Below are 18,032 nucleotides of genomic sequence, written 5' to 3'. Positions count from 1 at the left end.
GCCCCAGAATTAAAGAAAAATGAACTAACTACGCGCTTTGGTCTTCAGCAACGAGTTTCTGGCTAGAGATTATGATTAGAGCAGGTTCATATGGGTCACTAGAGGAACCCTTATCGACTGTCTGACGGTCTTCTGGGAGGCGATAGAGCGAGCTGGTGCGACTTGGGAACCCGATGCCTCAACCACTGCACGTTTAGAGATAAGCCTCGCGCGCATGTGTCCGCTGAGCGAAGCAGCAGCTCGGCGAGCTTCCGCGACGGTTAGCCCCGCTTGTGCTTGTCGTCAGAGTCCGAAGGCGTTGCACGCATTTGCGTAAGTAACGTGATTAGTTTTGGCGTGGCGTAGCTTGCTTGGCAATGTCGATCACGCAGGAGTGGCCCCGAAACGCGATACCAGCTTGATATTCGCTTGTTAAAACTCTCTGCCTGTGGCGTTGGAATCACCGGCGAACCTAACGGAAGGACAACCGTTGTGACGTATTATGTGTTTCCCCGCTGAGCATTGAACGTGCGATCGCGACGACAACATGAGGCCCTGGAGATATGATAGCACACGGCTCCGTTTCAGAAACGAAGTTGCTGACGGTGACATTTCAGCATCCCGAAGAATGATCACGAGTAGTCCTGTGACGCGCTCGCGTCAAAGACGCAGTATGGTGTGGAAAGAATCTGAAGACGCATCATGGCGGACGGATGCGTAAAGATAACCTTGCTTCGCTCGTACCTGCCGTCGCAATCCCAGGCCCTTGCACGTCGCAGCTTGTGTAGCTTAATTGGTGGAATTGTGACGTAGATTGTCTGAAATCCTGGCGAGAAAACAATACACCTTGACATGGGATCGCTTGTCTGGAAGACTCTGCGGGAGTAAACAGCATTTGAGGTCCACTGCGTAAAGACCGTGACAGCGTCCTATGGTGGTCAATATGGTTCGGAAGATATTCAGTACCTTTTGTTGCTGTGCAATAATTATGGGTTAATGCGCACGCGCGGGCGCACGCACGCACGCACGCACGCACAAACGCACACACACACACACACACACACACACACACACACACACACACACACACACACACACAGACACACACAAACACACACACACACACACGCACACGCACACGCACGCACGCGCGCACACACACACACACACACACACACACACACACACACACACACACGCACACGCACACGCACACACACACACACACACGCACGCACGCACGCACGCACAGGGGGGCTTGTCTGTTGCAGTCGGCTTCATCATAGAAGTCACGTCTGTATACAGAACAAGCAAACTGTGCTCGTGCACTTGGAATACAAACATGACTCCAACGCTTTTAGTTTGGCAAGCTCTCTCGTGGAAAGGCTATAGCTTTGCTGTTATGCTAACTTTTCATTGAACTGCAAAGGCGTGCTGCTAGCAATTTAAAGAAATTACGAGAAATATCAAGAATGTCTTCAGTTGTGTATGTTCTAAATGAACTGTTTCACACACGCTGGTGCGTGTGACAGTGCAACGTTTCTGTATAGTATAACTGAGTAAAAAGAATCAGAGGAACTGAGGGGTTCAATTTCTTGTTAATACCGGCCACACAATGTCCAATGACAACGAAGGATAGAAAAGCATAACGGAACTTACCTGTCATTTGTTAAAATTACGAACAGTAAGATAAGGGTAAATGAAAGTGGAAGAAAAGACAAATTGCCGCTGGTGGAAGCCGAAGCCACAACCTCCGCGTCACTCTTGCGAGGCTTTCTTGAATTACCGATTTCTCGAGTATTGGTGTGCACGTGTCTACTAAGCCTAGTTAGTGCTCCAGCGCCGCTCACACCCTGGGGTGACTGTGAAACATGCTTTCAACCGTATACGTCGCATATAGTACTTGGCGCCTGTTGTTGAAAGGATATGATTACGAGCTTACAAAGCCAACAGACTTCATGAGTTTAATTTTATGTCCACTGATGGGACAGAGGCCTCTGCCGGAGATATCTAATTGTCACTGTATTTCGTCACGTGACATTGTTCTATGCCTGCAGATTTCGTAAGTTCATCACCCCGCACTTCTGCCATTTGGACCGCGTTTCTTAGCGCACGTATATATACTGCTACTATAACGGACCACCGGTTATTGGCTCTGCGCATCACATACCCAGCTCAGCTGATAACAGCTGTAACGCGCATACACTGAGGTATCGTGCGCGTGCTGTAACTGTATAATGCCCCTTTGTATATTGTTTGCGCGACCCAAGGAAGTTAAAGAAGAACTGCCGAGAAACAGTCTTTCTTTAACCCCCTTGACGCGATCCCCGATATGCTCAAGCTATTCTCCTGTTGCATTTTGCCTGTGGTTCATTTCTAAAGGTGTTGGGACGAATGAATGCATTCATTCGGTCATTATATTGCGGAATTGATCAAGGAAATCAATGGTGCTTTAATGCTTACAGTTACACTAATTTCATGACAAAAAAAAAGAAAACTAGAATAAAAGTACGATGGACAGAAAACGCGACCAGCTTTTCTGCTCCCGCGGATGCTTCGAGCACGACTACTTTTCTATCCGTTTAGTGCAAAAGAACGTCGGTATTTGTCTACAGTCCTTGCAGTTGCCTCAGGCTTCGAATGCAGTTCTTCTAGCAATTCTAGCAAGCTGGGCGAGTTGGTACGGTAACATAACCTTGGATTGTAGCGCGGGAAAACTTACATTGGACAGAGTGGCAGGTGCCTTAATATTAGACTAAACGAACACAGACAATCACTTAACAGCCCTAATGCTTCACATCTAGCGTCACATTGCTTCAATTGTGGTTGTAAACCTTTGTTTGAATACATAAAAGTTCTCTCAAGACACGAATGCCAAACCACACGGGAAATAATCGAGGCATTTCACATCAAAAGATTAGGAGAGACTTGCGTTAGCCACGCATCTTTGGCTCTGTTAGGATGCGAATTTCAGTATCTTCACAGCAGGTGTGTTAATCTCAAGTAGTATCTTTTTTTGGCTTCCCGACCTCTTGATATGTTTTACCGATGTCTTTAGGCCTTGTCATGTTCATATGCTGCGGTGTTTGCAATCACATATATATATGTTGTCAGTATCAACAAAAATTTTAGTTGAGAGTCAGCGCTCGTCCTGTCTGCTTCTAGTCTCTGTCCGTGTCACTCCGCGCTACAATGCAAGATCGGGATCGAGTGAATGGCGCAGGCTGTTTGACTCTGTGCCGGTGAAAAGAAACGGGCACTCTTTCTTGCCGCAGGGGAGTCCCGCACGGTGCGCATGCCGATCGACCCCCACAAGTTGAGCGCCGACGAGATCCGATCGGGCCAGCGGCGCTATGTGTCTCTGGTCGTCGAGTGCTACGGTCTGTACAGGAAGGAGGCCCGGTTACTCGTCAGCGACAAGAGCGGCTATCTGCTCCTCCAGAGCGACAAGCCCATCTACACGCCCAAGCAGACCGGTGAGGCCAATGCGTAAGCCGGCGAATCAACCAAAAGAGGAAAGGAGTATAGGCGAGGATCGACTTCCGTTTTTGTTTAATTTGATATAAAACGTGGAAAGTTTGGCCACAGTAAGACGCGGCTTTCCCAATATCATAGTTACAAAAAATAACATGAAGAGATGACGTAGAATATATAAAACGTCCCGAATATAACAAATAGAAAAACCGTCCGTGGATCATGGAGAGAAAAAAAAAATGTTATGGGGTTGCAAGAACAAGACATGCGTGACAGATAATTGGAACACAGTAGAAATTAGAGATGGATTTCATGATACATGATTCGCTACAACAACCACTGCCGTAAAAAGATGCCGGTAGTGTGCGGATGGAACAGCAACTGTAGTCACGCAAACACTAGATATTTCTGTTGTTGCGTTTTTTTTTTTCGCCCTTATATTTTACCCTGGCGCACCGATTAAACTGTTAAGATGAAGGCGATGGTAATTAAGCATAAAGAACATTCTACTGTTGCAGCAGGAAACCAGATAACTTTTCACACTTAACCGACCGCTTAACTCTTCCGAAGGGAATAGGTTTGGGCGTGTTGGTTATTCATCGTAATGCAAGTAACAAATCCCAACAAGGAAAAAGGACAGGTCGAGACAGGACAGGTGCTTGTCCTGTCTCGACTTGTCCCTCTTCCTTGCGGCGCTATGTTGCTCGCATTACGCTTAACTCTATCATCTCCCCCCAAGTGCATTTTTTGAACTGCTTTGACCTGAATTATTAAAACTTATCTTTGCAGTTAATTTGCGAATGATTGCCGTCGGCGAAGACTTGGTGCCATCCATCGGGGACCTAAAGCTGGAGATTAAGGTATTCAGTACACTCTTTCATCGCATAAGCGAAAAATATCTTTTCGTTGCGTCCTGTATTACATTACAGAAATCACAAACTGCGCGCTTTGCGCGTAGTCTCTTTTGAGACCTGTCAACTTTCCGGGGAAAACACGGGGAAGGCGGGACATGGAAATTCAAGACGATGAGCAAAACGAGAACAAGGTGAAAGCAGGAGCCAACTTTTCGGCAAGTGGACTTGAAGAAGACAAGTCCACTTGTCAAAACTTTGGCTCCTGCTTTCACCTTGTTCTCGTATTGCTCGTCGTCAACTTTCCGGCAGCATTAAGCGCTTATCAATCTGCCGGTCCGTAATACTCGCTCCAGAAACATGCAACATTCCTGTTATGTGATCTTTCGCCGAACCCTGCTGGGCGAGTTCGTCAGAAAAGAAAAAGAAAGACAGGAAATCTATATAGATGTTCCAGCACTTCCAGAAAAACAAGTGCTCCCAAGGTTGACTGAGCTCTTATATCGCGCGAAAAGTTTCCAGATCAATTTGTTGGTTATTTGTGAACCTCCGGCAGCCAACCTCACACATTTGCGAAAGCTTTCCCGAGAATGTTGTAAAAAAAATTGAATTCTGCCAACCCGGCGGGTTGGCTCAGCTGCTATGGCGCAGCGCTGCTTAGCACAAGGTCGTGGGTTCGATTCCAGGTCGCGGGCACCGCATTCCGATGGAGGCAGAATACGATAACGCTGATGTACTGTGCTTTGGATGCATGCTAAATGTCAAAACTAATCCAAATCCACTCACAACGGCATCCATCGTAACCCACTGTGAATTTTCAGGACGTTAACAGTTAAATTGGAATTTGAATTCTACTGAAGCTATATTTATCTGGGGGAAAAAACAGCTGCCACATTATTTGTTGACGCTGATCCAGCAATAAACGCATAATAAATTGATTCTTTATCCACGTTGGACATGGCCAAGGCGATTGTCCATCCCTTTGCAACTGATTTCATGCGCGTTGCGGTGCAACTCTTTTTTTTTTCAGAACCCGCAGAACATCGTCACGTACCAGACGGTGCTTAGTGCGAAGGACAACGCCTCGTCGACGGGGATGTTCAGCCATTCGTACACTTTCCCGGAATCGCCGATCCTCGGCCAATGGAAGGCCGTCGTCACGTACGGATCATACGTGAGACCCATGCATGTTTTTTTTTTGTATTCCTTGTTTTCGAAACGTTGCCTACTTTAAGAGCCCCGCGAGTTACCTTGTGGTGCCAACGACACCCAGTTTCCGGTCGCGATGTCTGTCGTTTCGCGGTCAGCTCGCAAATAGTGCGCGTCTGCTTAGAACAGCAGAGGGGCTGAAAGAGTGGGTATCAAAAATTCAACAGGCTAACTTTTTTTCAAGGACTCTTTGCTAACTGGCTATTGGTATACATATCATGACGGCTGTGTAAAAAAAAAAAAAACAATGTGCCTATATATTCAACGTGCCTGGTGGACATCAAACGTTTCCTGCACAATTGCGCTAAGGAGCTTATATTTTTTCGCGCTTGTGGCGTGGCTTATACTTTTGACAGCTGTGCACATAACATCACGTGATTATACTGACACGTGTACTTATCTTTATCGGGCGACCACGTTTCGCCACCTAAGAAATGTAATCGCACAGCGCGGGACGCGCCTGCATGTATCCGAAGTTTCTGGAAAGTTATCGATACTTCTACCCGGCTATCTGTTGTCGCCGAACGTTGTGTTATCTGACTTCATCGTGTGACGCGAATGGTGTAGAACTTTGTGGAAGGTACGCGGGTCCGAACGATGAGTCTGGAACATTCGACGACTGCTGTATAAAAGCCGACGCGCTTGACTCGCTGATCAGATTTCCGACGATCGCCGACCTTGTTCGCCGCTATCGTTGTGCTATAAGTGTAGCCTGTTTTTGTGGGCACAGGTTCGCCCAATAAAAGCTAGTTTTGTATTCCACCGTATTGCTGCTTTTCTTCACCGTCACTACCACATGACAATACTGTATTTACATTTGCGACGCTATATGGATGATAGGCGAACGAAACATGCTATGAGGGACGAGAACGAGCCACTCGATGACTCTTGATGCTGCTTGCTTATTATTGTGAATATTAAAATTCTTATTACATTCGAAAACACTCAGTAAAAGGTCACGGACCATCTCTTAAAGATGTTCACCGACTCACTCAAAAATAAAGTGGCATCAGCCTAGCAAGCTTTGTTTGTTTTTCTTTCTTTATCCAGTTCACCCAAGAAACCGAGATCACTTTCGAGCTTCAAGAATATGGTAAGTTTTGTGTTCTTCCTTTTAACTGACTTTATATGGTCAGTGATTCTACGGTGGAACTCATCTCAGACACGTCCGTGGTTTGTGAATTCTTCAGGTTGACTCGGATGTGTTTTGCCTTATTTTTTTCTCTCGTGCATCCAGTGTTGCCCACATTCTCGGTCACGCTTACCGTTCCCAGCGTCATCCTCACGGAGCAAGACTACGTGGAAGGCAAAGTTGAGGCCAAGTGAGTGTGGATGCCTTGCTAAAAAAAAAAGGGGGGGGGGGGGTGGAAGGCTGGAAGTTACATGGCGTTGGCGTGAATTGGCCCGCTAGATTGTTACAGGTATTTGGCTTTCAAGCTGTATGTCTAAATTGCATGTTCCGAGCATCGATGATTAATTATAACAATAAATTAGGCCTGAGCTATCTACAATATGTTAAAGAAGGATAGAAGGTGGAATAATCACTTACTTAGCTCTCTGTTATCTACACATATATCTGTTCTCATAAATATTTATTGATCCATTAGACAATTGTTGTTGACGAATCTATATGGCAAAGTGCACACTGTGAGAAATGGGGGTGTAGTTCTAGGTTAGCGAGAGCCTGTTAAATAAGGTAAGCTAAGGTAAGCTGCTAGAAAGGCTGGCACTTGGCTCTGTTCTGGGATGGGGTAATGTAGCCCTTCCCAAAACAGGTCACATAATAAAGGCTCCATAATAACGAGTTAATAAAGTAACTGTTAATGCCTATTGGGAATTAAGAATATTTTTAGCCCTACCTTGTGCGGTCGCAAATTATAAGTTTCTTAGGGACTGCGTCAACAGGCTACTAGCTGTCTTCGTACATACGCGCGTAGATTGAATCTCTGCAGTATTCGTACATTGTGAGCGAATACTTAAAGGACAATTCAATAAGATAACTTTTCGTTCTACTATGTAAGCAAACATTATCAATGTCATGTGCACTGTTATGACTATAGTCCTTATTTCAGACAACAAATAAGATAGGAAGGAATTGCAGTTTTATTGCAGGACGTGGCTTTTATTTCTTTTTTTGTACAGTACTAGCTGAATATTGAAATTATATCGTACAGTTCAATATTGAAAACGCAATATTATTTGGCCAAAGTAAACGTTTCCCTTATAAACTAGAGAAATGCATTTGAAAAAATTTTTTTCATTTTTCTCCGCAAAGATACGTCTACGGAAAACCCGTCGAAGGCTCAGCAACTTTCCGTTTCAAGGTCAGAAACGAAGGTGGCAAAGACCGAGAAATCGGCTCAACAAACTTCAAGGACGTAAGTGTCTACGCTGTCTTCGTAAGATGACATGCGAGTTATGCACGCATACTTCACGAGACGTGTTTTACTTTACGTAGCGGATATTTCTGTCTCGGCTATTAATGAGCCTATTTAAAAAGAAATTTTGCGGCAGAACGCTCCCTAGAGGACACGTTACAACTTCCGGCGTATTACCAAAATATTCTATGGGGCCCGTCGTTCTTCGAGTATAACTCTATTAGCCTGTTTGAAATTCGAACCACATGCACTGTTGCGCTTATTATGTATCCCTACACTGCAGTTTATGAACCTGTTATCTCGCGTCACCGTGCTGATAATGACTTGCGCGCTCCTGCACTAATAAATGAACGCAGCTGTTTCGTGGCGAAGCGACCTTCCGCATAGCGACCGAGGAGCTCAAGATGCCTCGGCGCAAGCGGTGGAGTCCTCTCGTGCACGGCAACCGGCTCGTCGTGGAAGTCGACGTGCTCGACAAGGCGACCAGCAAGCGTGTCACGGCCGTGGACGACTCCGCCGTCTTTGCAGCCTCTCCGTACCTGGTGGGCTTCCGGAACACACCCAAGGACTTCAAGCCGGGCACCATGACGGTCATTGTGGTACGCACAAGTTCACATGCCACTGCGTGCATGACAAAAGCTGTCTTGGGTCTGTGCTCTGGGACTTTTGTAGAACTTTTGCCCATACGATACCTTAGAGAAGTATTATTCGGTATCTCCTCGCCGTCCTGAGGTTCAGACTACAAGAAACTTGAAATACAGCGCAGCGACGGACATTGCCGCCGGAAAAAGTCTCGATCAACCAAACATTACCCTTATTTCTGCCTTTGCATTTGCACAAATCTCATTTCGTAACTTCGACTTCATCTTGTACCTGTTATTCCTTCGTTTCAACGCCTATGTTCGACTGATTTACCTTTAGCGACGGAATGATGGATGTTCCCCAACAGCCTTCATATAATCAATGCGCTAATTTCTATTCATGCTATCGCTCTTCAATCACTAACTGCTTTGTAGTTGTGGAGAAGCTGGCCAAAAGCGAGTTGCGAATATCTTCAAGGTCGACCGGGCAATAAATAAATAAATAAATAAATAAATAAATAAATAAATAAATAAATAAATAAATTCATATCGGTATAAAAAGCTTCTGAGAAGAACTGTGCTTAGGAGCGATGCACTTTCTTGCGTCATGCATCCCATCCATTTCAGCGCTTCCCAATTTAAGCGTGACGATCAGGCACCATCGGTACCGTTGCGACAGTTAGTGCGGCAGCTCTTGCACTCGCCTGGCATCGAGACCCGCGCCGTGCGCATGACCGCCTTGTACTTAAATAGCATGAACGGTCACTTTCTGCAGTGCCTCCGAGTGCAGATTTCGAGGTTCTATGGAAGCCGCCGCTGCCTGCAAAGTATAGTTTCAGTAATGGTTCAAAAGAGCGGCCGAGCAACGTCAACGAACGCGTTACGTCAGCGTGGGTTTCCCTAAAACCCCTTAAACTTCGTATCCGCTCTGGGCAAAGCCAACGCTGCGTCGCTATTGGCCTAGTAGCATCACGTGGGCCTTCGCGCCGTGCATCAGCGCCATCTTTGCTCGAGAGGCGTCTACGGAGTGGCGAGGAGCGCATGTTGGCGCCGTTGCTACGCTCGAGCAGTGTAGGCGGCGCCACGGTCGAGGAGGGAGCGTGAAAGAGAGGAGAAACGAGGAGTGAAGGCGGAGGAGGAGAGTGTCGCTACTTTGCGAAGTTTAAGGGGCTTTAATGCAGTTAAGGGAGTCTACATGCATGCTTGCATGTATAGGCTCCGTAATACAGTTCGTCACGCGCACGCAGGAGCCTGTATATTTTGCCGAGAACAGCGCATGAAAGCAATAAGGTGCTTGAAACGGCAGCAGAATATCCCTTATAGCATGCGCACGTGCGCGTGCATGAGCACTTAATGCGATCAGAATGAAGTAGTACAAAAAATTCAAATATTAAGAAGACATTTTTGTAGATTATCACTGCGTAAGTTAACCGTCCTAATCACATTTCATTGGAATTTGTGTTTTCGATGGTTTTGTTTTTTGGATATGTCGATGGGTGTTGAGTATATGTGGTGGCGTCTCATATCCTCGAGTGTTTCGCTACCCTGCGTTTTCGTTAATTCCAGGCTGATGTGAAGACCCTGAACGGCAAGCCCGCTGTTGGGATCCCATGTGAGATCACTGTTCTGGATGACCAGGAACTCGATGTTCCGGTTCAGCCAACCCAATCCATCACAGACGCCTCGGGAAGGGCCGCCTTCCTGGTGCAGACTGAACGGCACCACTCTACGATTAAAGCCAAGGTAAAGACAGCTAGGGGTACTCATGTTCCAGTGGGATGCTGAGCACGAGGTTGCGGGATCGAATCCGGGCCATGGCGGCGGCATTTCGATGGGGGCGAAATGCGAAAGCACCCGTGTGCTAAGATTTAGGTGCACGTTAAAGAAGCCCAGGTGGTCGAAATTTCCGGAGTCCTCCACTACGGCGTGCCTCATAATCAGAAAGTGGTTTTGGCACGTAAAACCCCATAATTTGACTCTTGTTCCAGAGCACGAAAGAAATCACGCGTATGTTTTGTGAGCGTTCAGCTCTGACACGTTAGATTAGGAGGGCATTGTGCATCGACTTGTGCATCGCGTTTCCTGCCTGTGGCTGGCGCTCGCGTGTGGTATCAGCAGCGATCACAACAGAGCGAGTCGGTGCATCATGACGTCATGACGCATCCAACATCTGGGTACCTGAACCAAAACTGGCTTGTGGAAAGAGGTATTGTAGTAGATTATTTAGGGAACCCTGGCTCTTGCCAGTATTTCTCCTAAGGCCTAGAAAGCTTGGACATTGATCTAACGCAAAAAAAAAATAAATAATAAGAATGTCGAGCGGACAATATCATTTCAGTATTACTTTAAACATGATCTTTGGGTTGATGTTAAATCTATCGTAAGAAGCAGACGACAGGACATAAAAACGTTTTACCATTGCGGGAACCGAGAAGACATGCCCATAACAATCGAGAGCCATAAAAATTGTGCGGTAAAACATTGATGCCAGTAATTGATTACCGAGTAGCAATTAGCCTTGATAGCGCCTCCAGAAGCGTCAGAAGAGGCCTTCCAACGGTTTTCGTATAAGCTGTGGCCAGGGACGAGTATAATCACAGCGGAGACTCCGCATCAGCTAAAAAAAATCACATTTGGGAATTCTTGTGGGCACTTCGAGGGTTTCGCTTTCAGCTGGTGCCGTCTCTTAATGCGCTTGTAGTAATAGGATATACATGTTAAGACTTTTGCACTGTGCTTCCGCAGGTCCAAACAAGGGACTCTAAATACAGGCCTCACCAGCAGTCGGAAGGAAACATTGCAGTTGAGGCGTTCAATTCACCCTCGCACGCTTTCGTGGCGTTGAAGCGCATTGACACAAGAAAATCGTTCAAGGTGCGTTGATTTTACCTTTACATGCATTTTTATATGAACTTTTATTTCAAATTTATGTTACCATCTTTCTCTGTGTAACGCCCTTGTTAGAATTTTGCTTAGCCTGAGCTCCCATCACTCGTTTACTATGTGCAGGTTGGCGAATACTTCGATACTCGCGTGACAACCGAGCCGGCGGACATCTCACCAGTTTATTATCTCGTGAGTACAGAGCAGTGAAGGCCAGTTTACATATATGATACGAGCGCTTCCTAGAGTTAAACAACGATAGAACGTTTCTTTTATTGCGCAGTTGCGTGATCCTGAACTCCCTGGTTACGTGATCGTTGCCTCACTACCACACCTCACCATCCCCCTTTTGAATATTCTGATTTCCCTCGCCGTATACTCTGCGCCACCGCTTGTTCAGCTCTAAGGTCCCAAACTCGTTCAAGTCGCATGACATTCCGCACGCCTTCCGCACGCCTTCCGCACGCCTTCCGCACGCCTTCCGCACGCCTTCCGCACGCCTTCCGCATGTGTTGTGACGCGTGAAGAACTTGTCATATCGCGCACAGGCTCAGAAATTATGGCTTACGTATTGTGTCCGCGAGTAGTGTAAACCGAAATTTGTTGCACCTGGGCACGACGTGTTAACTTTTCCGCGCGTCCCCGCACGTGCGGAAGGCGTGCGGATTGAGCGAGTTCGGGCTCTAACCCACGGGGGGAGGTGTGTTAGAGAGAGAGAGAGAGAGAGAGAGTGAGAGAGAGAGAGATCTTTGTAAACCGCACTCCCAAGGAGACCAGTTATTGGCGTGATGGTGGCGAGTCCCCTTGTCTAAACATTGACTCCCTCCAGAGACACCCCTTTCTTGACCACTGTTAATCACTCCGTCTCCATCCTCCTGTGAGCCTCTGTATTGGTTGGAAATCTACTCCTATGGTATACACTAGAACGTTGCGTTTTCCTTTCAAGGCCTTGAGGGTTCAGCAGCTTATGGCAGAACAGAGCTGCCAGCTCCGAGCGCTTGCCTCCTTCCCGTGCTCGCGGGCAACTCTCTGTGGCAATGAAGCGAAATTTGCGCCTGCACTTGTGTTACTGCGCCAAGTAGTTCGGCAGTATTTGACAGCACTTGTGGTTTCCGGTACGGATAGTGAATTGGGGTCGCTTACACGTGCGAGAGTTTCGCATTTGCTCTGACACGGAAGATAAGAACAGGAAAAAAAGTCGAATTTGACACTCAGCGGTGTGCATTGTCTCATTTTGCTGTTCTAAATACCAAGTTTTTGTATTGTTTTATTTGCCAGCTGAAACAATAAGGCGAATGAAAACGTGGGACCTTTATTTTTGCGGTATCCCTGTTAGTTGTGTGCTCCTTGTCTCTCCAGCTTTCCTTTCATTGCTGCAGAGTTGTTCGCGAATATCTCTTTCATCTTTCAGTCCCATTTTCTCCTTTGCCATACTGCTGTCCGATGTTCAGGTGTCAGCCACGCGCTAGACAGTTAAGGGAGCGGTCACCAAGCTTTCATCTCCTCAGTCAATCAATCTTCCGTTCTTTCTCTCTCTTTCCGACCAAACAGCTCTATTTCAAAAAATTTCTCGGAGATTTGAGAGCGGGCTTGCTCCTATTCCACGACTAACAAACTTTACGCGCAAGGGCCACAACAGTGACGGCCGGACAGACACGGACAAGCGTTCGTCCTTGCCCGTGCCTCCTTTGCGGCGACAGTTTATTAGACATTTCTGTGGTTGCGCTCCTCACGCTGTGTGACTGGTTATGCTGCAGTTGGTCCAGAGTTATAGCTTATGCACTCTGGAGACGGCGGGCACAACAGATGCCGCTCGCCGCGAGTGGCCTGGGCGCGAACTCGAGCTCCTCATCCGTGAATTTCGCAGGTAACGAACCGCGGCCAGACGAAGCAGCACGGCATTCTGGAAGGCAGCGGCAGCTCGTGGCCGCGTCGATCCGTGAACTTTGCGGTGACACGGGACATGAGCCCCACAATTCGGGTTCTCGTGTACGCCTTCCACCGGGGCCACCTGCTCGCCGACTCACTCACCATCCAGGTCGAGGAAGTTTGCTCGGAGTCGTCCACCGTAAGCGCAGTGCTATCGCTCATTATTAAAAAAAAAAAAAAAACAAATAAAAAGGAAGGACTTAGGTCTGTACTAAGAGGCTGAGCTCAAACTGAGCTGCGCGAGCTTTCCATGCATGCGTGCGCGTTCGTAGGGGGACTGGTTTGCCGACGGCTAAAAATCGAAAAAAGAAAATGTGTCACGCATTAGTGTAGCGCTGTGGAGAGACGTCGGATGTTAGTCGAGTTTTCAGCCGAGGAATCATTGTCTGTTTATTACTTTCATTATCACTTTATTTTTAATAGTTATTTGCAAATACTGCTCCCTTCAATTTGAGGTGTTGGAGGATCGGGGACAGAGAACGAAGAAAAGAAAAATTCAAAATAACAACAAATAACGTGGTGAAGCAAATCTTCCGCAAACTCCGCCTTCCGTAAAGTAATTTGGGTGGAACTTCTACGGTGACTATCCATGCATGCGAATAGCATTCTTTTGAGACGAAAATGATCCCGGAGGAATCTGAAGAGATGCCTTTTTTTTTCATTGAAGGGCGCCGTCAACAACGTTGGGTTCACGTTTTGACAACGCACTATATGCAGGATCAGACCATATATTTAGGCTGCACAGTATCGCTATCAACCCACGGAAATGGTCTGATAGATAGCCGGAAAGAAAACTGGTCTGGAAATGCCAGGAACGCTAGTCGCTATAAAAGAAGGTTGGATGGAAGCACATATTTATAAAGCACTCTCTTCGGAATCGACCCAGGAACTTGGTTAGGTAGATAACTGCTAAGAAAACTGGTCTTACAACACCGAGAATGCTATTCAGATTAGCATTATTCTAGGTGGTTCCATATTCCAAGTGCAACCGAAAGAAAAATAAGAAGAACACCATAAAGCAAAAATTAAGTTACATATTATTATCGCTTATTTTTCGCTGTCGAATAGACAGAAATGGTAATTGACGCGGTACTTTATAACTCAATCTCTCTACAGCGACTGACCTATAACAGAGGAGACAGCGTGTTAAAAGCGAATATACTAAGTCAAGGCCTGACAAGCAAACGGGGCTCTCACAGATGGAAGTAATTTAATTCGGCGCTTCAAAATTTATGGCCTCACCTTTGATACCAACGTTAAGAACCACCCTAACTTCATTTTACGATGCTTTTTTCGACGTTTGTGGAATATGTTAACTTTTTTTTTGTGTATATTATATGCAGTTGATTCTCTTGCGCTTATCAATTCAATTCAGTTGATTTGCATTGAGTTATCAAAAACGTCATTATGGTGAGAGCCTCTTCAACATAACATCAGTTTGTGTTTGAAGCTGTTTTTTGTGTAGTAATTGATGTACATGGAATGTGTTTCTGTAATTTCGTACTGCTCTTCAGTTGTCAGTTTTCAGTTTATTTCAGTGGGTGCTAATGTGGACGTTTATATATGTACAAGTTATACCTTAAGTCCAGTCTGCAAAGTAGTCTGGCATTGAATAAGTAGGAATCCGTTCTCCCTGCGCTCGAATTTCGCTCAGGAATGGTACTTCTCAGTGCATTGCGTGCGTAGTGGCGCGTTCCGATGCCGAGCTTGCCTGTTTCACAAGCACATAACAAGTACACGGCATCTGCGATGGTACCGATCAAAAAAATTAATTTAAAAATATTCAGCAGAGGAAACCATGGCGCTGCCTGTTGCTGTAGAAAGGCAGCAGGCATTGCGTCCCCTTCGAGGCAGTAGCGCTGCTTTCGCACTGAGAAAATTTCTGCTTCTTTCAGTGTGCTGTAACCACAGGCCACGTGTACTTCGGATTTATTCTCTACAAAAGTGAAGCACTGATAGCAAACAAGGTATTGAGCGAAAGCAACGTACTACGTCACTGAACGTAATTTGTGCGCTAACGGAACTACTTGCTACCGCCTAGCCCACATGTCAACGCCATACAATCTACTCAACTTTCCTTGTAGCTGCTTTTTAGTATACCTAGTATTGCGAAGCTAACATGGCAATGCACGCCCTTTTAATCTGCCTACCTGCTCACAGATAAACATTGAACCCAACTTCAACAACGACGAGCCGGGCAGCAACGGCTCCTTGAAGATCCTGGGAAAGAGCGGGACGCGGGTCGGTATTCTTGGCGTAGACAAGGCCGTGTACGTCCTCAACAACAAGGGTCTGCTCACGCGGGAGAAGGTACGCCTTACCGTACTTACTCGACTTTAATGCGCTGTCAAGTGTAACGCACTCGAAATTTTGCAACCAGAAATGAAAAGCACGATATCTTCACTTGTAAGACGTACCTCGATTGTCATATTTAAAGAAATGTGGAATGCAACGTCCTTCACTGTACGTTTACGACATTTCAATTGTAAAAGCAATAATAATGAAGATCTGTTCTCAGTTGGAAAAACATATATTACATCCACTTCACGGTGGACCGGGAATCATGCATCGTCGATGTCGGAGACCTTTAAGGTCTCCGACAGCGACGACAATGACCTAATCCCCGAAGATGCAATGTCGGAGACCTTTAAAGTCTCTGACATTGCATCTGCGTTTGAAGTACTTGAGATACTGCATTGTTAATCGCCTTCCACACCATGACGACCTAGCAAACTTAAGTAACGGGCAGAGGTAATGTTGCGGCAGTATCCGCTAAAATAAATGTTGAGTCATTTGGTGGTGAATATTTTAGTCATTTGGTGAACAAGAAGCAACTTATGAATAGGGGTGTGTCATCGCACGATTACACGGGTGATTCTTCTTATTGGGAAGATGGTACATGCAGAACAGTGACAGGAGGTCTATGAGTGGCAAAGTATGGAACGCAGAGGGGAACTTCGATTGCTTTAATACCTCCTGCAAACACCTTATCCACTTGGGCCCCACGATCTAGATGCGACGGCCGCACGGGCATAGCGCTGGTGCTAGCCGTAACAACGGTCTCCCGCCCACGCGAGGTACATGCCCATTGGCACCTACCCAGCTGACGAACGGCCAAAGAAAAAAAACCCACAAATAAATAATAAAGAGAAAGCATAAAAGCGTAACGCTCCATGTATGCGTGATTCTATCGCAGCTATTCTCGACTCTGAAGTCGCACGAGCTTGGGTGTGGGCCTGGAGGCGGGCTGTCGTCCGAGGAAGTCATCTCCAACTTTGGCGCTGTCATTATATCCGAGGAAGGAACAGAGAACGTCGTCAGGACAGGTATTTGGGGCACTTTTGCTTCTTTGCTCGGGCCCAAGGTTGTACACTCGATCGGTATTACTCGAGACATTTCTGGCAGTTTGGCCTGTTCGACTTTGCCAACAGAAAGCGTATACAAGCAAATATTATTTTCAGCTGGAGTGTCTGAATGCGCTTATTGATTACCAAATATGTCAGTCTTACGCGATAACGAAAAGACGGGTGGCGGCTTCACTTTCCCATTCATGTATCAGCCTCCCGTGACGCAAAATATTACGACAGCTAGCTTTTGCTAGGGGATGGTTAAACGTTACACGAATAAGACACACACAGCTGTGAAGCATAGATAGAATAAGGATAGATAGCTATAAAGCAAGCAGTGAATCAACTTAGGAAGTCAATGAAGCTTTTCTTGCGTAAAAACAGCCTAAACACTGCTAAGTGGCCCTCACTTTGTGACGTCGCGCTTACGTCATGATGGCGGCGACGGCTTGGGCCGTGAAATGAAGAAAACGAAACATAACTGTGGCTTTATTTTCACTCATATAAGCGTCTCATTCGCGCAATAAAAGTGTGAATAAAAAAAAGTGAAGAGATACTCTGCCAGCCTAAACTGATTCAGGGTCCCTGGCGTTCACTTAGAGCTCACTCACCTGGAAGATTGATGGTAAGTATCTACTGACAATAAGTTTCTATTCTTTCTTTTTTTTTTGCAACCATCGCAGAAGGCAGCTGCGAAGCTCGAGTTCGTCATCGCAGGAGTGTCCATCAGAGAGCGCGTGAGTAACTTTTCGTCACGCATGTTTACGAAAATTACACGAGCTCGTCTCGAAGTGAAGCCGAGAATTTAGACCACCTGCGGCCTTCTAAAGTGCATCTAAAGGCGAAACGCGAATGTTTCTGCATTCTTCTTGCATCGGAACGTGGTCGCCGTGGCCAGGAATCGAGCTTCCCGCTGCAACCGTCCCAGAAACGCTGCTCTGGTCGCAGCGTCCCATTTCATGTCATTGCATAGCCTCTGTGAATTTTTGCTTATACTCCGTTTCACACTTGGTTGCGGCGCTGTGTAAGCTACACAGGAAGCTCGGTCATCAAGAAGTACCACTTGGTTCGTTCTGTGGCCAAGTTGGTTAGACACACGCAGCTGTGAATCAAAAGGGCGCGGCCGGGTTTGACACGTCCCCACCTGGACAATTTCTTCTACTTGCTTTTTTTATGGCTGCTTGAAAATTTGCCTCACGTGAATTTCTCCCGGTGCCTTTTGAGCGTCATACCAAATTTGTAAGATTCCACGCAACACCGCGAAGCAGGTGCCGCTACAGGCCAGCCTTCGCTTCACTGCGCGCCAACAACGTATCATCGCGCGATCTCTCACGTGGGACTGCTGCGACGTGTTGCAGAGGATAAGCCGGAAAACGAAAAGAACGAAAAGCAAATAAATTG

The 18,032-nt window shown here is 46.5% G+C and overlaps 1 protein-coding gene across 5 annotated transcripts in view; it reads left to right on the top strand.

The window, feature by feature from the left end:
* Window positions 1–18,032, top strand: part of LOC126527166 (complement C3-like) — a 78,527-nt gene that overhangs the window by 15,001 nt on the left and 45,494 nt on the right. For all 5 annotated transcript variants that reach the window (XM_055068595.2, XM_055068594.2, XM_055068592.1 and 2 more), the window contains exons 3-16: window positions 3,255–3,455; window positions 4,243–4,313; window positions 5,335–5,478; window positions 6,564–6,606; window positions 6,751–6,835; window positions 7,789–7,891; window positions 8,248–8,490; window positions 10,039–10,215; window positions 11,218–11,346; window positions 11,482–11,547; window positions 13,223–13,423; window positions 15,445–15,594; window positions 16,481–16,610; window positions 17,315–17,368. In XM_055068595.2, the coding sequence (XP_054924570.1) occupies window positions 3,255–3,455; window positions 4,243–4,313; window positions 5,335–5,478; window positions 6,564–6,606; window positions 6,751–6,835; window positions 7,789–7,891; window positions 8,248–8,490; window positions 10,039–10,215; window positions 11,218–11,346; window positions 11,482–11,547; window positions 13,223–13,423; window positions 15,445–15,594; window positions 16,481–16,610; window positions 17,315–17,368 (1,797 nt within the window). The remainder of the gene's footprint in view (window positions 1–3,254; window positions 3,456–4,242; window positions 4,314–5,334; window positions 5,479–6,563; window positions 6,607–6,750; window positions 6,836–7,788; window positions 7,892–8,247; window positions 8,491–10,038; window positions 10,216–11,217; window positions 11,347–11,481; window positions 11,548–13,222; window positions 13,424–15,444; window positions 15,595–16,480; window positions 16,611–17,314; window positions 17,369–18,032) is intronic.

The sequence above is a fragment of the Dermacentor andersoni genome, chromosome 9 (genome assembly GCF_023375885.2).
Source record: "Dermacentor andersoni chromosome 9, qqDerAnde1_hic_scaffold, whole genome shotgun sequence".
NCBI lineage: Eukaryota > Metazoa > Arthropoda > Arachnida > Ixodida > Ixodidae > Dermacentor > Dermacentor andersoni.
The sequence above is the reverse complement of the archived record's forward strand: the minus strand, read 5'-3'. Positions and strand labels throughout refer to the sequence as shown.